Here is a 20,232-nt window from a genome sequence, read left to right on the forward strand (position 1 = left end):
TTTACCATTTTGATGTAAATGTTTACTGCCATGGTGTTTAGGATAACCATTCTGTTATATGAAATCCCTTCTCAGACCATAATGTCAAGGCAAAAATGGCTACTATCTGTTAATACCACAATTCCATCATGCCTTCCAATGGACTCTTGCATGGCACCATTTGAAGAGTCATCTGATAGTGGGCAGGAGTGAGTGGCAAATATGTCACAGGATGGAGAGGAAGACACTCTCCAGTAGATGGTTTCAAGCAATTCTTGTGATGACACCAGAATGAAAATCCGCCTTCTCAAGCCTACCATACAGTGACACTAATGTTTATAAACAGCTCCACACATGTCTGTTGGAAATTCTACTTTGTGTTTGCTATGGTATGTACTGTACAGTAAATGCATCTTGAGTTCTGACCTTGAAACTGGTATTAATGTAACAAATCATAGATAAATGTTCATTATAATTTTCATTCAAGTAGTATAACTCCTTGATGTTGGGATTTCACTTCTAGCAGTGTATATACAAGGTGGTCCATTTATAATGTCAGTTGCAAATATTTTCCGAAATATACATTAAATTTTAAAAAATGTCTTAAACAAAACTTTATTATTTTGAAGGTGCCCTCCAAAGTAAGCCCTCCCTTCCCCCTTGTGAATAAAGTGGGGTCTGACTTTCTATTTTCGATAGAAACCCCCAATTTTTTTTCATTTTTGGTTTGTTTATTGAAAGTAATAACATTTTATTACTCATATATTGTACGTACTGGATAGATAGAATACGATAAAAAACAAACTTTTAACAATCCAGCAAATAAAATTTATTAAAATATCGATCTTCCTCAGTTACCATAAAATATTTTTATGGTAACTGAGAAAGATTGGTTAAAAACAATCAAAAACGTTTTAATTTTAGTAAATTTCATTTGCTGGATCGTTAAAGGTGTGTTTTTTATCAGTAGCATTTTTAGTATTTTTGAAAAATAAAGCTTCCTGTAAAGAAGGTGTAATAGAAATAAAAAAAGTTTATTGAAAATGATTAAAAGTGATCAACATTTATCATTTTATGTCTGTTAAATGCAGTATAATTTGACAGATTAAAAAAATGATAAATGCATATGCCAACAATTGAATATGATTTCAACATGATGGTTGCTTAGCTCATTATTCAGTTCAAGCTCATCAAATTTTGAATAGGGATTTTCCTAACTTGTAGATAGGATGAGAAGAACAATCTCTTGGTTGGCTTTTACGCCAGATCTGACATCTCCAGATTTCGTCTCTGAGGAATGCTAAAAGAAAAGTGTTATTCTGGAGTACCAGTGACATGTGAGAACCGAGGGGATTAGAGAAGGGCACTCTAAACCCTGCTTACCAGCAAGGATGGCGAGTCCCATTATTGTGTCTTCAAGGGCTATAAATCGAGTGGGGAAGTCGCGAGTAAGTTGATAGGATGTCATTATCTCATAATAAACATGTCGACAGGTTAAACAAAATAACGAATTTAATAAAAACACAAGAGGATTAAATACATAGCAGCAGTTATGCGTTATACTACTTATAACTAATGAACTGAGAGAGAGAGCTTACAACCATTTAACTAAAATATCTCTGAGATGACTCTTCAAAGCTCCTAGATTCTTGTACGTGACATTGGCTGAACAATCAATGATCTAAGGCTAAGTGTCTGGAAGGAGGTGAATTCAGCAATGTAGGTTTGGGCGGCTTGAGTTCTTCTATACCAGTGAATGTTCATGCTGTCTATGGTGTTTCGTAATAACCACCAATGTCCGTTGGTGTTTGCTGTTGTCTGCTGTTGTCCCCCTAAATGATCAGGTGCAAGCCCTTTTTAAATGTGTTTTGTGTGAGAACTGTCTGATGCTCAATCTGTTCTAAATTCAAATTTAGGTCTGGGTGTCGTAGATATGAGCTGTCAAGAATCGGACATATCAATGAATTATTGCCCATTTCTGTTGTCATCGTGGCTTGAATTACCTCATAAATTTGCTTGTTTGACAGCTCATTATTATGACTAATTGTCTATATTGACTAAGGTCAGAACTTAGGTTACAACGTGAGTAATAATTGTGATCTGGAGGGATATTTGATCTGTTTTATCTATCAAGAAATCACGAGAAATAGGATGTGTGTAGGTTTTCCACTTCGTCATTGCTTGACCGTTTCTGGGTTAATTTAAGTTATTACTAATTAATTTAATTGCACCCTCAGAATGTCACAGACACATGAAAATATAAACTACTTATTGTTGATAATTGCACATCAAATTGACCCACAGGTTTTGCAGAGCACTGAAAACATGTTGAGAAATGCATTGAAGTCAATGGCCACCTCTTTGAATATTTGCTGAAATGAACACTCTACATGTTTTTCTAAAAAATTGTGTGTTTTACATAAATTTATAATGGAAATTGTTTATTTTTGGTTTTGGTCATTATTTTTTCAGCTGTAATAAATTAGAATATAAAAAAAATATTTTAAAGCTTTTTCTTTCAAAAATACTAAGAGTGCTACTGATTTTTAAAATTATTGTTTATTGAAAAAATTGTTTACAATAAAACATTTTTTTAGTAAAGAATTCAAAAATAAAAAAACAAAAGTTGGAGGTTACCATTTGAAAATCAAAAGTTAGCTTTCATCCCACTCAAGGGGAAGGAGGGCTTAACTTTTATATGGTACAAAAATCCCCTTCAAAATAATAAACTTTCATAAAGACACTTTTTCAATTTAATATATATTTTGGGGGAGATTTACAATTGACATTATAAATAGACCACCCTGTATATAGAATTAGTAAATAAATAATTTTCTTACAGATACTTGTGACAACATGAGCAATTAATAATCTGTCTGGCTGAATTGTGTAAATTATGAAGTAATGATTGTGAAAAATAGAATTTATTAATTATATTTTTTAAAATAGCTGACAAGCAAATAGAATAATGATTGTAAATATTTTAATGTAATAAATATTATAATAGTGTACTATTTGACTCGATTAGACTCTTCCTGAATTGGAAAAAGAAGTTAATGAATGGAAACAGAAATGGGAGTTTTATCAGTCATTAAAAAAACAACATGAAAAACTTAATCATTTAAGAAATGAGTTTGCCTGGGCTTATGTAGCTGTCAAAGAAAGAGTAAGTATATTCAAAAGTCTGAAATTCCTTATGATTTGCATTATTTAATTTATATCTTTATAGGAATTAAACGAAAAATTGAGAAAATTAGAAGAACAGAAAAATAATACACCACGGTTCATATCTAAAGTACAAGAAAGTCAGGTATTTACTTAAAATAAAATTTTCTGTAATTTAATTATTCTATGGATTCATATTCGAAAACTAATTACAAACTATTGTAATTTTTCCTTATAAATTTACAAGCATATAACTAGAGAAAATAAAATTTTATCAAATTCGGTTGAAATTCTTAATTGAGAAAATAATAAATGAAAGTTTCAATTAACTGTAAAGTCTTACAAATAACTCTCAACAGTGTATAATCTCCATCAACATATACCCTGCAAGAATTTGCTAGAAACAGAAATAAAACCTTTGCATAACCCACACTGACATACCCCATATGTCCAAAGTGACTTTGAAAACATGACACTTTACTAAACTTACCATAACTTTGGAATGGCAATTTTGGCATAATTACAGAATGGAAATCTGAAACACTTATGACTATGTAAAATAAAGTTTTAGTGTTATGAAGATTTATAAGAAACATTATATCACATTATATCAGACAAAAGTTGTAAGGTGAATAAATCAAAATAAAATGTTAAAATACAGATCACAGAAAGTAAATAGATGTTGTTCTACACACACAGAAAAAAGATAAAAACAAAAAAAGAAAATACACAACTTCATACATGTAGGTATATTCTGTAGATCAGGAATCTCTAACCTTTCTCTAAGAAGAGTCATGTGAGCTGTAAAATAAGTTTGGAACCAGGTGCAAAAGATAAAGATTTTTTATTTCTGTATAAATCAGTATAGATTTGCAACTGTTTGTTTGAAAGAATGCCATTGAAATTGGGGATGAATTTTGGCACTCAAAATTAAAATCTTTAGATATTCAGTGAAATTCAGATAAAGTGAGTAGGCAAGGGTCCACTAATTTTAGTTCATTATAACCATGCATCATAAGAATGATTAAAATGTATTGAAAGATGCAATAATTTATTCAGTATTAAGCGTAACTGTATTTCTAAAGCATTTTTATTTTCCTTTATGACTATCTAATTTTCTACAACTTTGAAAAAATCTCTAATTGACTTATTTGTAATTCTTAATTAGATTTTTGTTTAGCACTTTGTCTAATTGACAAACATTGCTTGTGAATATATCTGCATCTGATTCTTGTAGTTTGGCAAGTCTCCACATTCATATTATTTTCAATGCCTTCTTGGCCTCTTTAGTACTCAGAATAGGAACTAGTTGCTTCATACTCATCACTTTCTTTTTCTCCCTCCATTTTGTCTTTCAGGGCAATTACAGATTGCAAAATTTTTTTAATCCTTAATTAATTCCCTCTGTAGCAAGATTGTTCATTGTCAAAGCTCACATAATCCTGCATTCTCAAGTCACCCGAGGCTCCTTCAGTCAGCACACAATCATTGACATGAATATTTTCAACTTCTTGGTTGTTTGTATTTTCTTTACCTTTTGAGATAATTCCAGTGTTTGAAATAGTTCAAAATGATTAAAAAAAACTGTACAAAAGCATGATACACTTCATCACTAGCACCAAAAAACTGTGACAAAAAGCATCAATAACCTTACACTTGACACAGACAATGCATTCCTTACAAATATATCTATAGACGGTCAGACCTTTGACTACAATGATGAATCACTGAGAAGAGAATACATCAGTAGTGAAGAAGATTATTATTAGGACATTCCACTTGCACCTTTGGTACCATGATACAATGGTATATAATATTTGTTATTACATTCTTTTTGTATGGCAAAATCAGCCAGTCTCATCAATGTATTTTTAATGTTATTTGTTCCACTTTACAATTGCACTTGTTTATAATACTTGTAATTATTATTTTCTTGCGAGACAAAACCAGCTAGTCCTATCTATGTATTTTATATTGTGTTTGTATAAGTTGTAAATTTTCTTGTTTTATTAGTAAATGCGTCACAGGCAATCCTTCGCAATGCCCTCCGCAAACCTTCTTTCCATTTTTTTGCCTTTTCTCTCCCTTCTCACTTCAATTTTCCAATCTACTTCTACTTCACTTTTCTGTTCTACTCAGAGAAAAAGAAAGTTTAGTGGATAAATCTGATGAAATCTCTTGTTAAATTATCAATTTTGAGGGAACTGTGTTATCTCATTTCAACAGGACAACAGTAAGTTTCTTTTCCAGTTTTCATACATTTTACCAAAACAAAACAAATGAAATTATACAATAAAAAGGCAAATTATTTTTCTCTGGATTCTCACATTACTTTGTTTTTTCAAAATTGCACTACTTTTTTGTGCAAAGTGCAATTTTGTTTACAAAGGTAAAAGACACTTTCTTATAAATCCTCTTTTCTCTTTTTCTAAAAATTCAAATGGAGGGTCAAGCTAATATCATATAATATCATTGAATATTAATACATGTGAATCAAACATTAACATATGTTAATGTTTGAGTAAAATTTTATACATTAATATTACATACATACATATTAATATTATTTATATAATAATAATAAAATTTTAATTTGAGTGATTGCAAAATTACAGGTAATGATTAGGAAACAAAATTTAGTGAAGTATCTTGTGTATAAAGGACTTTGATGCTATTAAATTTTGATTGGTTATAGATTGAGGAGTGGGAAGATAGAAAGGGATTACATGTCATAACTTGAGTGGAGTTGGACTTCATGAAGATTTTACTCGTTTATTAGCACTTATGAATTTATGAAAAAACTCGTCTCTACTCTCAAAATGAAACTATTTGCAGTTTTGTAATTATTAATAATATAAAAGTCGATTTTTAACAAAATCTTGTAATGGATGGTGCCACAAACTAATTTTAACACGTTAACTGCCACCTGTAATATGATATTTTGTGTTTTATCAGGCTAACTGTAATATGATATTTTCCATTTTTTTTAGGCCACAATGAGAAAATTTGATATTTAATATTTTATTATAATATAAATAGAAGGGTCATTATATAACAGTTGGTAGAGTGAAGATAAAAAATATATATCAACGATGACTGGCTGTCATATGGCCTGAAACCAGAGACTATAAGACTAGGAAATATTTAATATTAATTACTTTATATGTAACAAAAGAGAATAATTAAACTAGTTTTCAATATTTTTTCCTTGTTTTAACTATTCACTATTAAAAAGCACACTATCAGATGAAGTGGTTCGACTGCCAACCGTCAAACCCCTTTATGAGCCTCATGGGGTGGTTCGACGGTCGGCAGTCAGAAACCAACTTCATAGACGTCCGCGAGAGGCCACCAGTCATTTTTACCAGTCATTTTTCTATTTTATTTCATACAAAATTGTACATTTTCCCAGCCCCGCAACAAGCATTGCCAGAAAAAGAATACATGAATAGTATATACGAACAATATACTATAAAGAAAAGGAGTAGGTATATACAAGAGTGGACTCCATGCGAACTTACATGGTAAGAAAGTTTCAACACGCGACAACTTTGCGCGTGAAGAGAAGAACAGGATGTCTACAAGCGTCCCAAAGCATAGGGGGGTCACTACGCGACATATTTTACGCATGGAGGATTTTCTACAGTTGTTGAAATACACGGCTGGTTTGTCGCGTGTTGCAAAGTATGTCAATGGTTGTCCAAAAGCCAGCCCTCACAATAAGATTAGTGGTGAGGTGTAACCTGGAAGTATGCCTCTATAAATGATTCCCAAAACGTGGTTGTAGTAAACAGTCACAATACAACCCAATGCCAAGCAGAGTGGTGCTGATATTAATTGAAGATATTGCTATGCGTGACATAATTTATTTGTCTTGCTAGGTTTTTGAAAGCCTGGTAGATTTCTTTAGTAAGCCAAATATCAGATGGGGCACATGGCCAAGCAATTCCCTGTTCCTCGAGCAGGAGTTGTAGTTGTAGTCTTTCACGATTGAGTATCATATAGTAGAAGAGGTATTTGGTGGAACCATCTTTCGTGAAGCAAGTTGGGCACATGTTGCAAGTCCTGCCAGTAAATCTCACGAGGTAGCTCGCGAATTTGCCATGATTCGTCAAGATTTGTGTCATGCAGTAGTCAGGGGTGTACCACTTGTTACTGATAAAATTCTTCAGGTCTGGGATGAATTGGTACGTAAGATGGTGGTTTTGTTGATCCCAAGTATTCTGCCACAGTTGTAATGTATCCTCCCACAGCATCCCGCAAAGTGTGCACTGACTGATCTTACTATATGAGATAGGCAGTGATTCATTCATGGCAGCCTCTTTCGCTAGGTGGTCTGCCCTCTCATTGCCCACCATCCCCTGGTGGGCTCTATCCCAAGAGATGTTGAATTTGTTTGTAGAATTCCGTATGGAATTATGAATACGTTGAGCAAGAGAATGGAGTTTCTTGTTCATAATTGTGTTGTAGACTGAGAGGGAGTCAGTATGAATAGAGATGAAAGAATTGTTGTAATTGCTGTTTATGTGATCGATAGCCATGTTTATTGCGAACAGTTCAGCTTGAAACACTGTGCAATGATTACTGAGTTTGTGGATTTGATGATAGATCTCGGTGTTTTCAACGTAAATTACATAGCTGCACCCAGTCGAGTCATTAATTCGAGAACCATCAGTATAAACACTTATCTCAGTACTTAAGTATAAAACAGTACTTAAAGTGTTGTTGATAATGCAGAAGTTAGTAGTTTCAGATGACAGCAGATCCTTGTAGGGAAAGGGCCACTCTATGTCATTGTGGTTAACTGTATGCACAGAGGTCTGTATAGTTCCACCCCATTTAAGGTGATGATAACGCTCTCGCTGTTTAATGACAAGGTCCACAGGTGGTTTCCTTGCCACCACCTGAAGGCAGCGGTTGCTAGTGGTGTGAAATGCTTTTGTTATTAGAATGAGAGTGCATCTTTGGGATGATACAAGCTTCCTGTTGATACGGACTTTGCATGTGGCCCATTCCCAGGTACCACATGCATAGGTAATAACTGGTAGGTATAGCCCATCGTAGATTGCCGACATAGCACCTGCAGAGAGGCCCCAATCTCTCTTGGCCACCTGGGCGAAAGATTGCAGTACGAGGCCTGTTTGGCTTGCGATGTAGTCTACGTGAGCGTCCCAAGAAAGGCGGAAATCGAGGATCACACCCAAATACTTCAAGGTTTTCTCCACTTTAATCATTTTACCTTGCATTTTGAAATGAGGTGGATGTAAATACAAGTTGGGTTGTCTGGATCGATTGAACATGATTGCCCTTGTCTTCTGCGGGTTGAAGCGCAACTTGTGCTTGTTACCCCAATTGTGGACATCTTGTAACAAGTTGCTAGCCTTGCTCTCAAGGTCAGCCCTGGACCGACCTCCTAGAAGCATGAAAACGTCGTCGGCGTAAGCGTAGCACCTGGTTTGGCCAAAATCTTCTCTGAGAAAAGAGTCAAATGTGACATTCTATAGTAGGGGTCCTGAGACTGACCCCGCAGGCATCCTCTGGTTATGCATTTTTGAACGTCGTGTTGGCTGTATCGCAAAGTTGCTGTGCGGTCTCTGAGGTAGTCTTGAAACAGTCTGGGGATGTTACGCGGACAGTTTATTTGTCGAAGTCAGTGAAGGATGTGAGGCCACCAGGTACTATCAAAAGCCTTTGAAATATCCAGACTGACCCCGAGAACAAACTTGTTATCTTCCAGTAGATGTTGTACGTTAGTGACTACAGACTGGAGAGCACTCTCAGCAGATCGCTGAGGGTGAAAGCCAAATTGTGCCTCGCTTAGACAACTATTACTTTCAATATACCACATGAGTCTGTTAGTTACTAGCCGTTCTAAGGCCTTGCCCAGAACGAACAGCAGGGAGATAGGTCTTGTTTCGGTCGTGGATCCTGGCTTTGGAACTGGTACAATGTACGCATTTTTCCAGGCCTTGGGAAAAATGGCCTGGCTGAGGCAGGCATTGTAAATATTTAGGAAGTAACTCGGGATTATCTTCCACAGATCCTGCCTATCTCTGCTGTAATATCATCAGCTCCAGGGGCTTTGCCTTTGCCAAAGGTGTTAAAAGCATGTTCTATTTCATTAGCAGTGAAAGGTGGTATGTCCTCAGCGTCTGTTAGGTCATTCCACTTTTCCCTAATTTGACGTTGCCAATCCGTATCATATTCAAAATCATCGTCAGGGCAGTAGATTGCAAGTTGGGAGGTCATTGTTTCGATTAGAGACTTGGGTTGTGCAGAGTTACTATCAGAGGTTAGGATCTGTGTTTTTCGTAGCTTATTGCTGCACATCTTACTAATATAACCCCATGGGTTAACAGAAGTTTTGGAGCAGAAGGTGCGCGAGAGGCCACCACTAGGATGTAAAACAATGTCTTACGAAGCCAGGATAATTTAACCTTGAGTGAAACTACATTGGTTATAGCGATGTCGGGTGATGGCCGGCAGTCGGATGGCTCTGTGAGGCCCTAACTATTATGATGGCTGGCATATTGGATGGCAGTTAATGTGTTAAATTTGTTGTATTATGTCACTGTCTTTTCACTTGAAAAGTTATGTATTTTATTTCTGGATTTTTTATTTAATGAAATGCCTCATTTTAATTTTAACTTAAACTTTTTCTAATTAAAAATTTTACAGTGTTTGTGATTTGTTCCTGTATTAGAAAGGTTGTTTTAATTAAAAATTTTAATTTGCAAAATTTAAGAAGATAGCTCATTAGAAAGAACAATAAATTTACAGGTGATTTCTCTCTCAATTTTTTTAATAGAGACATGCTGTATATCTTCTAATAGATGCTTCCTTCATTTAATTACTGAACTGGCTGACTGACCTGGTGCTTATTAGCCTATGGTTATGTTCTACAAAAAATAAAGAAACTGAGTAAAGAATAGACAAAATATACAGATATAGCAAAGAATAATTAACAACCCCTTTCACTAATTTTGGTCAACCGACTCAGATGTGATGCACTTGAAAATGAAACTCGCAATTCCAGTTTCGGTTTTGCCAGAGATTGGTATCTATTAGAGTCTTCACTGTAAGGCTATGTATATGCAAATATGAGAAGAGGGAAAAACAAACTTTTTGGACCAAAATTTGCAATCATGACACCATTTATGCAGAAACAAGAAACGAATTTCTCACGCAAACACGCAAAAAATGCGCACAAACATCTAGACCCTGTGTGAGCATTAGTTCTAAATTATACCACTGCGGCAAACAGTGCCAATAGCCAAAAGCTTGATTTGTGGTATTATCTGGTCACATTTACAAATTATGATTGCTTTATATGTAATTATTATTAGTTAACACGTTGACTGCCAATCTACGAGATGACTCGTAGTTACCGTTTCTGCCTAGGACGCCACCTACGAGTTATATCGTAGTTTGTTTCCTTGCCATATTTGTGCAGCTACGATGTAATTCGTAGTATATCAGTGTAAATATGAATAGATAGCTTCAGGGGCAAGAACAAAAAATCAAGTTTGGCTTACATGAACAGAACATTTATTAATAAATGAACAGAAAATATAATCATAAAAAGTTTATTCAAAATCGAAAGCAAAACAATATTTTTATTGTTTGTGATAATTTATAAAACAGAAATATAAATTTAAACGAACAGAAAATATTATAAAATGTTTATTCAAAATCAAAAGCAAAACGATATTTTTATTGTTTGTGATAATTTTTAAAACAATCTTCTACGCAAAGGGCTGGCTTTTCAAGACAGATTGGACAGAAATAACGCGTTTCTCGGCGTTTTTTAGCTTTGGTACAAATTCGACATGGCTTTTTCAGATGTTGTTTTTTCTGAGTAGATGGGATACTCTGTAAATAGTGAAGCTTCTGCAATTTAATTTTTTTTTAAACTGGTTGAATCTCTTCTCCAATCAACGCTTTGACGAATGCTTTTCTAAACTTTATAAGTTTTATTTTAGAAGAAGTTGCTTTTTGAAAGAGTTTGTGCGCATTATGTATTTATATTTCTATAATATGTAATGCAACCTTTTTGGGCCATCTAATAGTCTTTCTTAGAGCTGTGTAGTACGATAGCATTTGATCTGATCGTCAATGCCAGACATTCCATTATTATAATCTCGAATTATATTCGGTTTCATCGAACATTTTCCATTGCGATTGAACACCTCTACCATTTCAACAACGTGCATGTTTGAAACGGTAAGGACTTCTCGTTTGTCTTTCCATTTACATACAGTAACAGGACCATTTCGCTGCCAAATAAACTCCCCCATCCTTACCAAAAATTTTGTCAGATTCTGAATCACTTAGATTAGTGTAGTAATCAAGTTGTTTTTTAGTCAGTGGTCTTTTCTTATCCATTTTGGGATATTTATAATTTGATTATAAAAATAAATAAAAAATAACACTCTCAAAAAAGACGTAAATGTGATGTGCTCGCTTCCATATCCGATTTATTACTAATAAATTTAGACGCACATCTCCGATTGGCTGTAGCAAAGTGACAGGACGAATCGTGTCTGTGCACGAATTAACTCGTAGTTTGGCTTTAGCGAAGAGCTTTCTGTTACATAAGCCAACTACGAGATAATTCGTAATACCTTTATTTTAAGAAAAACACATTTTATATGCTATTTGATTATTACTATATACTCTGATTGAGTTTTTAAATTATACCACTGCGGCAAACAGTGCCAATAGCCAAAAGCTTGATTTGTGGTATTATCTGGTCACATTTACAAATTATGATTGCTTTATATGTAATTATTATTAGTTAATAATGAAAATAAGTTATTGTCTTAAAACGTTCTCTAAATCTAACATCAAATGAAACCCATAAACATAAAATAACATTTGGACTTGACTCTTCACAAATAATATATATCATCATGGCCAACTAATTTTATTTCAGTCACTGCTGAGTCACTTTCTTCTTGCTTGGAGTTGCTATTCTCACTTATTTTGAAGTCATTTTCTGTTTTGAGGCCTGAAATTATAATTTAAAATCTTTTTCACTCTTATTAATATATTATTATAATAGTTATTTTAAAATTCATTTTAATTTTACAGGAAAAATTAGCAGAAAAACTTTCTGAAAAACAGGAAATTGAAAATAAAATAAAAAAGATGAAAGAGGATAAAGATATGTTACAACCACAATATACTGAAGCAAAAAGTCAGTTAGATCAGGAAAACAGATTGTTAAATAATAAAAAGGTAAGTAAATAGAAATTAAATTTCTGAATGATGTGACATAAATATATTTCTGTCTAATAATTTATAATATAATTTAACATGATTTAATAAAAGTGTAGTATATCATTCCTTAATTTGTTATAAAAATTGTGTAGTAATTGTTGTAGTCTATTAGCAAAATAGATAATTTTATACAAGCAAAATAATTTTTGGTAGTAGTTGTAAGAAAATAGAAAAACAGTACATTGTAGAAGCTGCTGCAGATTGCACCAATATTCCAATAAAATAACTGATAGAAGGAATATAAGAATGTTCAGAAACATCTAAAGCATAAAATTAAAAGGAGATTTTATGAATTTGATGTAAATACAAACATAATTTAAGTCATTCTGTTGCAAATTGGAATAATGAAATGCATATGTTTGAGTTATGAACTATAGGTAATATATTGTAGGGCAGGGAACAGGGAACTTTTTTAGCCATTACCCCAAAATATATTTGTGTAAGTTGACATTATCTCCCTCATTTTGAAAAGGAGAAAATCAATACAAATTTAAATTAAATACTATTTATTGAATCATTTTACACTGAAAATAATAAATAATAGACAAACCAAATGAAATTATCATTTTGGAACACAATAATTTCATTGAAAACTTTTACTCTTTAGGTTTTGGAGAAATTTCTTATTATTCCCAATAATTTCATTTTTACCCCAGTTCCCCGACTGCTGTTGTAGAGGAAACTGTAAATGTCAGAAATAGTAATACAGTAGAGCATCGATTATCCGACTCAATTGGGGACTGGGGTTGGTCGGATAACTGAAAAAACGGATAACCGAAAAGTATGAAAAAATACATTATTAGTATATCCCATGTAATTTGTATATTAGTATATTGCTATTAACCTACTCTGTGTTGAATTTTCATCAATGTTAAGCCTAACAAAATTTAAAAAAAAAATAAAAAAAATAATAATAATAATAATAATAATAATAATAATAATAATAAAATAATGGTGAAAATAAAGAAAGAAAAATTATTTCTTTATTTTCCCCACAAAATAAATACAAAAATAAAGACAAAATAAAAAATTAAGCATGGTTTAAATACTGGCTTCCCTTTCATGGTCGAGCCAGTGTTGCTAGCTAAAACACGCAAAAATTTAACAAAAATAATATTAAAGTATCCAAGACAGCCAAATATTGTAGTGCCACATCACTAGCAAACATTTGAATTTGCCGACTAGAACATGGTCGGTTAACCGATGTGATGGTTAATTGGGGGTCAGATAATCGATGCTCTACTGCAGGGGTGGCTAACAAGTCGATCGCCAGTTGATCGTAATGCCAATTTTGGTCAATCGCTCGCGATGTCTTGACTTAATGTGTTACACTTGTAACTGAACGCAATGTGCAAAAGCAACAATATGCATGCAGTTATGACTGGACTCGTAGAAAAAACAGCCATTTAGCTTGAATATTTGATACTGTCATGTGGTAGCTTTTTTTCTTTAGTATTAACAATATTATTATTATTAATCAATATTATTTATCCACGGTGACAACGTTGAGTTTCAATTTTTCATTTGTTTAAAATGTAAGTACCTGTTCTTTATGTTTTAAATTAAATTATGGCTTTTCTTACCTATCTATTTACTTGATAAGTGAGCGTTTTTGGCAACAGACCTCTATTTTTTTGGATTTTTGGAAATATGTCAATTGAGAAAAATATCCCAGTATCACCAAATGTAGCAAATATATTTATTCCTGTTTTGGAACTACATACCTGTGTGAATTGGCATTTTCATACTTAAAGTTAACGAAGACTAAACATTCTGTCCTGACTGATTCCTATACTGAAGAATCATTATTATTATCTTTGTCAGGATATACACCTAATTATGTTTCCTTGGTAAGAGACGTGCAAACTCAGTCCTCCCATTAATGTAGCGTAATAAAATAAATTCTAAATCTGTCTTTATCAGTAGCTAATTTGAATTAATAAATATTGTTAATAATTACTCATGTTGTTTTAATTCCCCTGGACGTGAGTTTTTTGGCCCGTTAAATAATTACGTTGTTTTTTACGTAGGTAGATATACAGGGTGTTTCAGTACAAAGAGCACTCCCGCTAGCTATTGATAGATTAGCAAAAAATAAGCCTAAAAATCTTATATCATTCTTCTATGATAAATTTTCTTAGCCCAAAAAAAAAATCGCGAAAGTAAAATCTTATAATCAAATTATCAGCTGTACTGTGCAGTTTTATAACAACTTTTTCAAATTTACGTACCACAATTTATACATTGTAATTGATAAAAAAAATTAAATTATATTTTAAGTTAATAAAAATCTATCTTGAAAGTGTCGAAAAATCGCTTTTTTTAGGTGCCGCCTGTACGAACTCCTGTGCCGCCTGAATGAACTCGTAACTGCAAATATCAAAAGTTGGGTCTGGAAATTTATTTTCTTTATGAGCTTATATCTTGAAAACTTAATAAGTGATTTAAAAAATAAAAAATAGTTTTGAACATATATTTTCCTTATCTATCCATAGCTCGTGGGAGTGCACCTTGTACTGAAGCAGTGTATAAACATAGTATGTATTTCACACCCCCTCGCCACTTAGACTGTGCCTACGACAACAAGTCGATCGCAACACATTTTTAAGATAAAAAGTAGATCTTATGTACACAAAAGTTGGCCACCCCTGCTTTACTGTATAAATTTTTATGTATTGGATAACATTAAATCAAAAAGAGAACAATTTTTTAAATTAATATTTTTATTTAAACTTAAATTTTATGAAATTTACTCAAATCAGAATTACTTATTTGAATCTTTGTGTATGTTCAATTATTCAATGTTTATTTTTTTAAATTGTAAAGACTAAAAGGTAGTTTTTACTAAAACTAATATATATTTACTTTTTAAAGTTTGTACTAACTTGTTTTACTAGCTTTAGTTTGAACTAAATTGCAAATATTTCATTATACTCAGTTGTAATAATTAAAGCAAATTATATACTAGTCTATATGAATAAAAAACTTAGTAACAAAAACCAAAATTTATATTTTTTCCATAACACTACTGCTGATAAACTTGGTAAAAAAATTGCATAAATTTTTAGTAATATAATGTCTGTTAAAAAATAATTTGGAAAACTTGATATAGAATAAGCAATATAATAGATTAATTACAAAAACTTATACAAATATCACTTAAAAAACAGTTAGAATTGAGAAAAGTTGAAAAAGAAATATCTTCCTTGGAGAAGGAAATAACAGGCTTGAAAACAAGAATTGAAGAATTAAGAAAAGGGTAAGTATTTAATAATCTTAGTGATTAAAGAGCAACTTGATAATTTTAAAAATAAAAAATTCTTAAAAAGAGAGGAAAATTAAAGTATATTGTTATAATTTTAACAAAAAATTTATTATCATATATTTATGATTATGTGAATAATAGTGTTTTCATATTCTTTCTAAAAATATGGTGTAAAACTATTTTGTAAAATTCAATTTTTTAAAATTTCCTTAATAAATATAAAATAATTCTAAATGTTTTAAAATTTAATTACAACTTAACTTTGCATTCAAATTCCTGTTACAACAAATGATGATTTTTAATACTCATTGCAATATTCAAATTGAATAATCCTGGTATTACTAATTTTGTTAATGCATATTTGTGAAAAATGCAAAAGTTGTGCTAGTGCAAAACTGCAAAACTCTGAAGAAGAGTTTTCGGTGTCTAGTTCCTATATTTCAATGGCATTGTGTGTATGTTGTACAGCAATTGTGTAATTTAGTGACTTGTTTATCACAAAATTTTAGTGAAATCTTACAAGCTAACCTTTAATAGTTTATTAATGTAGGTTCACTACTGTAATAAACTAATATATCAGGTCATCCCGTAAATAATGTCTTTGTTTGCATGTCCATGTAATCACTGTCATACAATACAATTGGTGAATTATGAACTACATTAAGGTTGCAATACTAGTGCTGGATAGGACAGTTCATTGTATACATGTGTACAGAGTGTGATTGATCTAAAGCAAGTTGTGTGTCGGTGACATGTGTTTAAACATCTGAAGAACATGTATGACATGTTATTCTTTGAGTTCCATCAGGAACGTTCAATAACCCTAGTGGCACAAAATATCAATGCTGTATATGGACATGGAACCCTTGAAGTTTGCAAATTTCAAAGCTGGTTCAAAACATGTCAGGTGGGGACCACCAGCCTTACTGATATGCCCCAAGGAAGAGTTGTCAAGCAGGACAATGACCTGTGAGCAGCTGTTGAGGCAAATTCATTGCAAACAGCTGAAGAATTAGCCACAATACAGTGGAACATCGGTATACGACCTTAATCTGTTCCTGATGTGTGGACTTACACTGAATAGGATATATACCAAACCAACCTTTCCCATAAGAAGTAATGTAAAAATGATTAATCCATTTTCATGTAAAAAAAGACCCTCTTGATATGATATATTAATGGGGTTGTAAAATAATTTAAACACTGAGCACATTAATAAAAAAATAAATTTTATTATAGATTTTTAAAGTTATTACAGTATATTGTATTATATGATTTAAATCATTAAATCAAAATCAAATCAAATCAAACTCTCCTTAATACTAATAATCTGTTTAGAAATTGATTAAACCCCTTTTGCAACATTAGCAGATTTAATAATGTCTTTATTTTTCATGATTGTCAATATCATCGTTCTCGGAATATGGTATGCGACAGTTAAATCTCAAACACCCATGCCACTTTCATATTTCTCAACAATTTTTTTTTCAGTTCCATTGTGATTCTAGTCATTTTTTTATTTTTCTGTTGCTTTTCATTTGTCTTTTTTGCAATTCATGATTAATAAAAATAATAAAATTTTACTTACAAATTAAAATCAGAAGAAATTTAACAAAGTTATAAACCGTGGGATCGCAAACGTCTAGTCTGGTTTAGTACACTGATAGTGCTAAGATGTTCATAGATGGTGCATATAATTGAATTAAGTCGTATACCGAGCAAAATTTGTTTCATCCAAACAGGACGTATTCTGAATTGGACATATTCTAAAGCAGACGGGTACCGAGGTTCCACTATACTCTATTCATCATCCTTTTAAACCATTCACTGGCATCTGCAGGATCTTGATTATGTGTCCAAAGTGGAAAAATGATACCCCCTCTGTAAGTTGATGCCAGAGCAGAAACAGTAGCATGTGGATGTTTGCAGTTCCCTATTGACCTGTCTCAGAGAGAGCCATTTTAGACAGAATCATGATGAGAGACAAAAAATGGACCTTGTACCATAATGTTAAACTCAATTGCCATTGGGTGCTTAAAGATGGTGCGGTGGGCACAGTGGCAAAACAAGAACTCCATCCACAGAAAGTGATTTTGCCTCCACAATTATGGGTAAGGGTTCAGTGGCTTAGGGGTTAAGAATCAGTATCTAGCAAGGCTGTGGAGTCAGAGTTGGGAGGAATTTCTGGCCAGAGAAGTCAAAGTTGGATTCCTGTATTTTAAATTTACTTTAGTTTTTTTATTTAAATTGGGGTTCTCAGCCTTTTTCCCCCATGGACCCCTTTTCTTCTTAGTTTTTTTTGTGGACCCCCATAGACATTGCACAGAAAAAAAAACCTTATGTTTTTTTGCTACATTGTTTCAAATTGAAAAAATATTTTAATACTGAAGCTCTGAATTTCAGAGAAAGTAACTACTGTATTTATGAACTAGCACTTTTAATACCTCTTACCTTGTCAAGATGGAGTTTTGCAAAGAACTGAAGGTTAGGGTTAAATAAACTGACTACCTTTATACTGGAGGGAGGTTATAAATTTTATAGCCTCCCTCCCTAATCTTCAAGATCTGGAACAAACTGATGCAAAACATTCAGAAACGTCACTGTCAAGTGACATGACGCTGATGGTATAAGATTCTCCTAACAGACTCTGGCTTTATAAACTCTCTCTAACCTTTGTCAACGAGATATATATGTTGTATATGTATTCAGTATTTTAAATAATTTAAATTTTAACCCTTATGCAAGAAATGAGTAATAAAGAAATTGACAATATGTATACTGTAGAAATTTAATTCTCAGTAAAACAATTGTTCTGCAGTAGAATTACCCTATAGACCACTAAAATATCTCCGTGAACCTCAATTTGGTATTTTTTTGTGTGTACTCCAGTTGAGAACCACTGATTTAAAAATGAAAGAAAATTTATTATATATTTATTAATTTTTTAAAATCTTTTTGTATTTTGTTATAATTCATTTATTTTAAATACAAAATGCATCTATTTAATTAATTAAATATGTAGTATTCTTTGTAGTATTTGTGTTAAATTATTTTGACCTAATTGAATTTGAATATTTAAACTTTAAATTCTTCTATGACTGCATTATGTAAACACATAAATGACCACTCTTAAAACCTTTTAACCACAGCCATTTTTTACTATTTTTCTAACGTTTTTTGTTATTTTTAATAACCTTTTTCAAGAACAACTACAATCGAATGTGGCTGGAATTTGAACTAACAACAAAAAAAGGTTGTAGAACACTTTTTGAAATATTTAGAAAACGTTAGAAGAGTAGTAAAAACGGCTGTGGTTAAAAGGTTTTAAGAGTGGTTATTTATGAATTTGAATATTTTTGAATCATTTCTTTGTTATCCTTGCTCTAAATAAGTACTCTATTTTTCTGAATGTGCCAGCCTAATTGATCAGAGTATATATTTTTCTTTTCCGAACAAGAGGCTGAAAGTAGATAGATCGCACACTTTTTAATTGGACCGACTCTTCTGGAAAGGTGAAATTGAAGTGTAAATGCTGTCGAATTTATGTAGATGTAGAATTTTATTGCCCCTTTCTCCTCTTATTAAATATTTGTTAAAAATTAATTTTTTTATACAAATAAATATTAGTATTTTTAATATTTAACTTCAATTAATTATAAAAGCATTTGAGTAAATGCCCCAAGCTTCTTTCAGAGTCCAGAATAGGGTACCCCCTATGAGTGTCTCTGCCTCCCATAAAATAACTTGGTATTTAATTTTGTGGGAGTTGGAGTCGGCCCTCTAAAATTATCAGGAGTCGGAATGGAGTATTTTTTACCGACTTCGCTTCCATTGTAAATCATATGATAAATGACTATGTGAAGTTATTATGTCAGAATTTATTCAAAGTGTAATAAATTTTTAAACAATAACAGAGATAAGATGTGTCAACAGTGAGCACTTATCAAGAATGATTAATAATTTGCATATTTTCAAAAGATTGTGATAGATGAATTTGTAAGATAAATTGATGCATGTCTTCTAATTTTGTTCATTTTAGCTTAAGTAATTTTAGAGTAATATTCAAAAAAGCATTTGTTCAGTTATAAACCAGACTGTGAAAACAAAAATTTACAAACATTTTCGTCTATATAGAAATAGACATTGTCAGGTAAACGATATAGAACCAAACAGCTAACGAAAATCGAATGCTTTTTTAGATATTCCAACTGATTATGTAATTAGAATACATTGCGTTTAAAATTTCAAAATAATGTATATTATCTAAACGATAAACAAATAATCAATATTTTCACATTAATTATTATGACATAGATATCCTTTGCAATTTAAATTAACATTAATGTACGTTTGTGTCGGCAGAATCTAGTTAAAATGTGGCACGCCATGTTGTGGACAGTGTGTCCGTTTCCTTAAAGTTAATAGCGACTCCCTGCTTAATTGTTCTGTATATTTCAACTGCCTTCAGGTATTTAAGTTAAGCTTGTTCTGAAACCCTATACAATAATTTTACGTCCTACAGTTCAACACGTACGTCCTCA

General features: G+C 32.1%; 1 protein-coding gene across 1 annotated transcript in view; it reads left to right on the forward strand.

Annotated features, from left to right (window-relative positions):
* SMC6 (Structural maintenance of chromosomes 6) overlaps positions 1 to 20,232 on the forward strand; it is a 143,486-nt gene that overhangs the window by 59,924 nt on the left and 63,330 nt on the right. The window contains exons 9-12 of the mRNA XM_067283419.1: positions 3,008 to 3,145; positions 3,209 to 3,289; positions 12,238 to 12,384; positions 15,597 to 15,685. Coding sequence (XP_067139520.1) covers positions 3,008 to 3,145; positions 3,209 to 3,289; positions 12,238 to 12,384; positions 15,597 to 15,685 — 455 coding nt within the window. The remainder of the gene's footprint in view (positions 1 to 3,007; positions 3,146 to 3,208; positions 3,290 to 12,237; positions 12,385 to 15,596; positions 15,686 to 20,232) is intronic.

The sequence above is a fragment of the Centruroides vittatus genome, unplaced genomic scaffold (genome assembly GCF_030686945.1).
Source record: "Centruroides vittatus isolate TY-2023 unplaced genomic scaffold, ASM3068694v2 contig_986, whole genome shotgun sequence".
NCBI classification, from domain to species: domain Eukaryota; kingdom Metazoa; phylum Arthropoda; class Arachnida; order Scorpiones; family Buthidae; genus Centruroides; species Centruroides vittatus.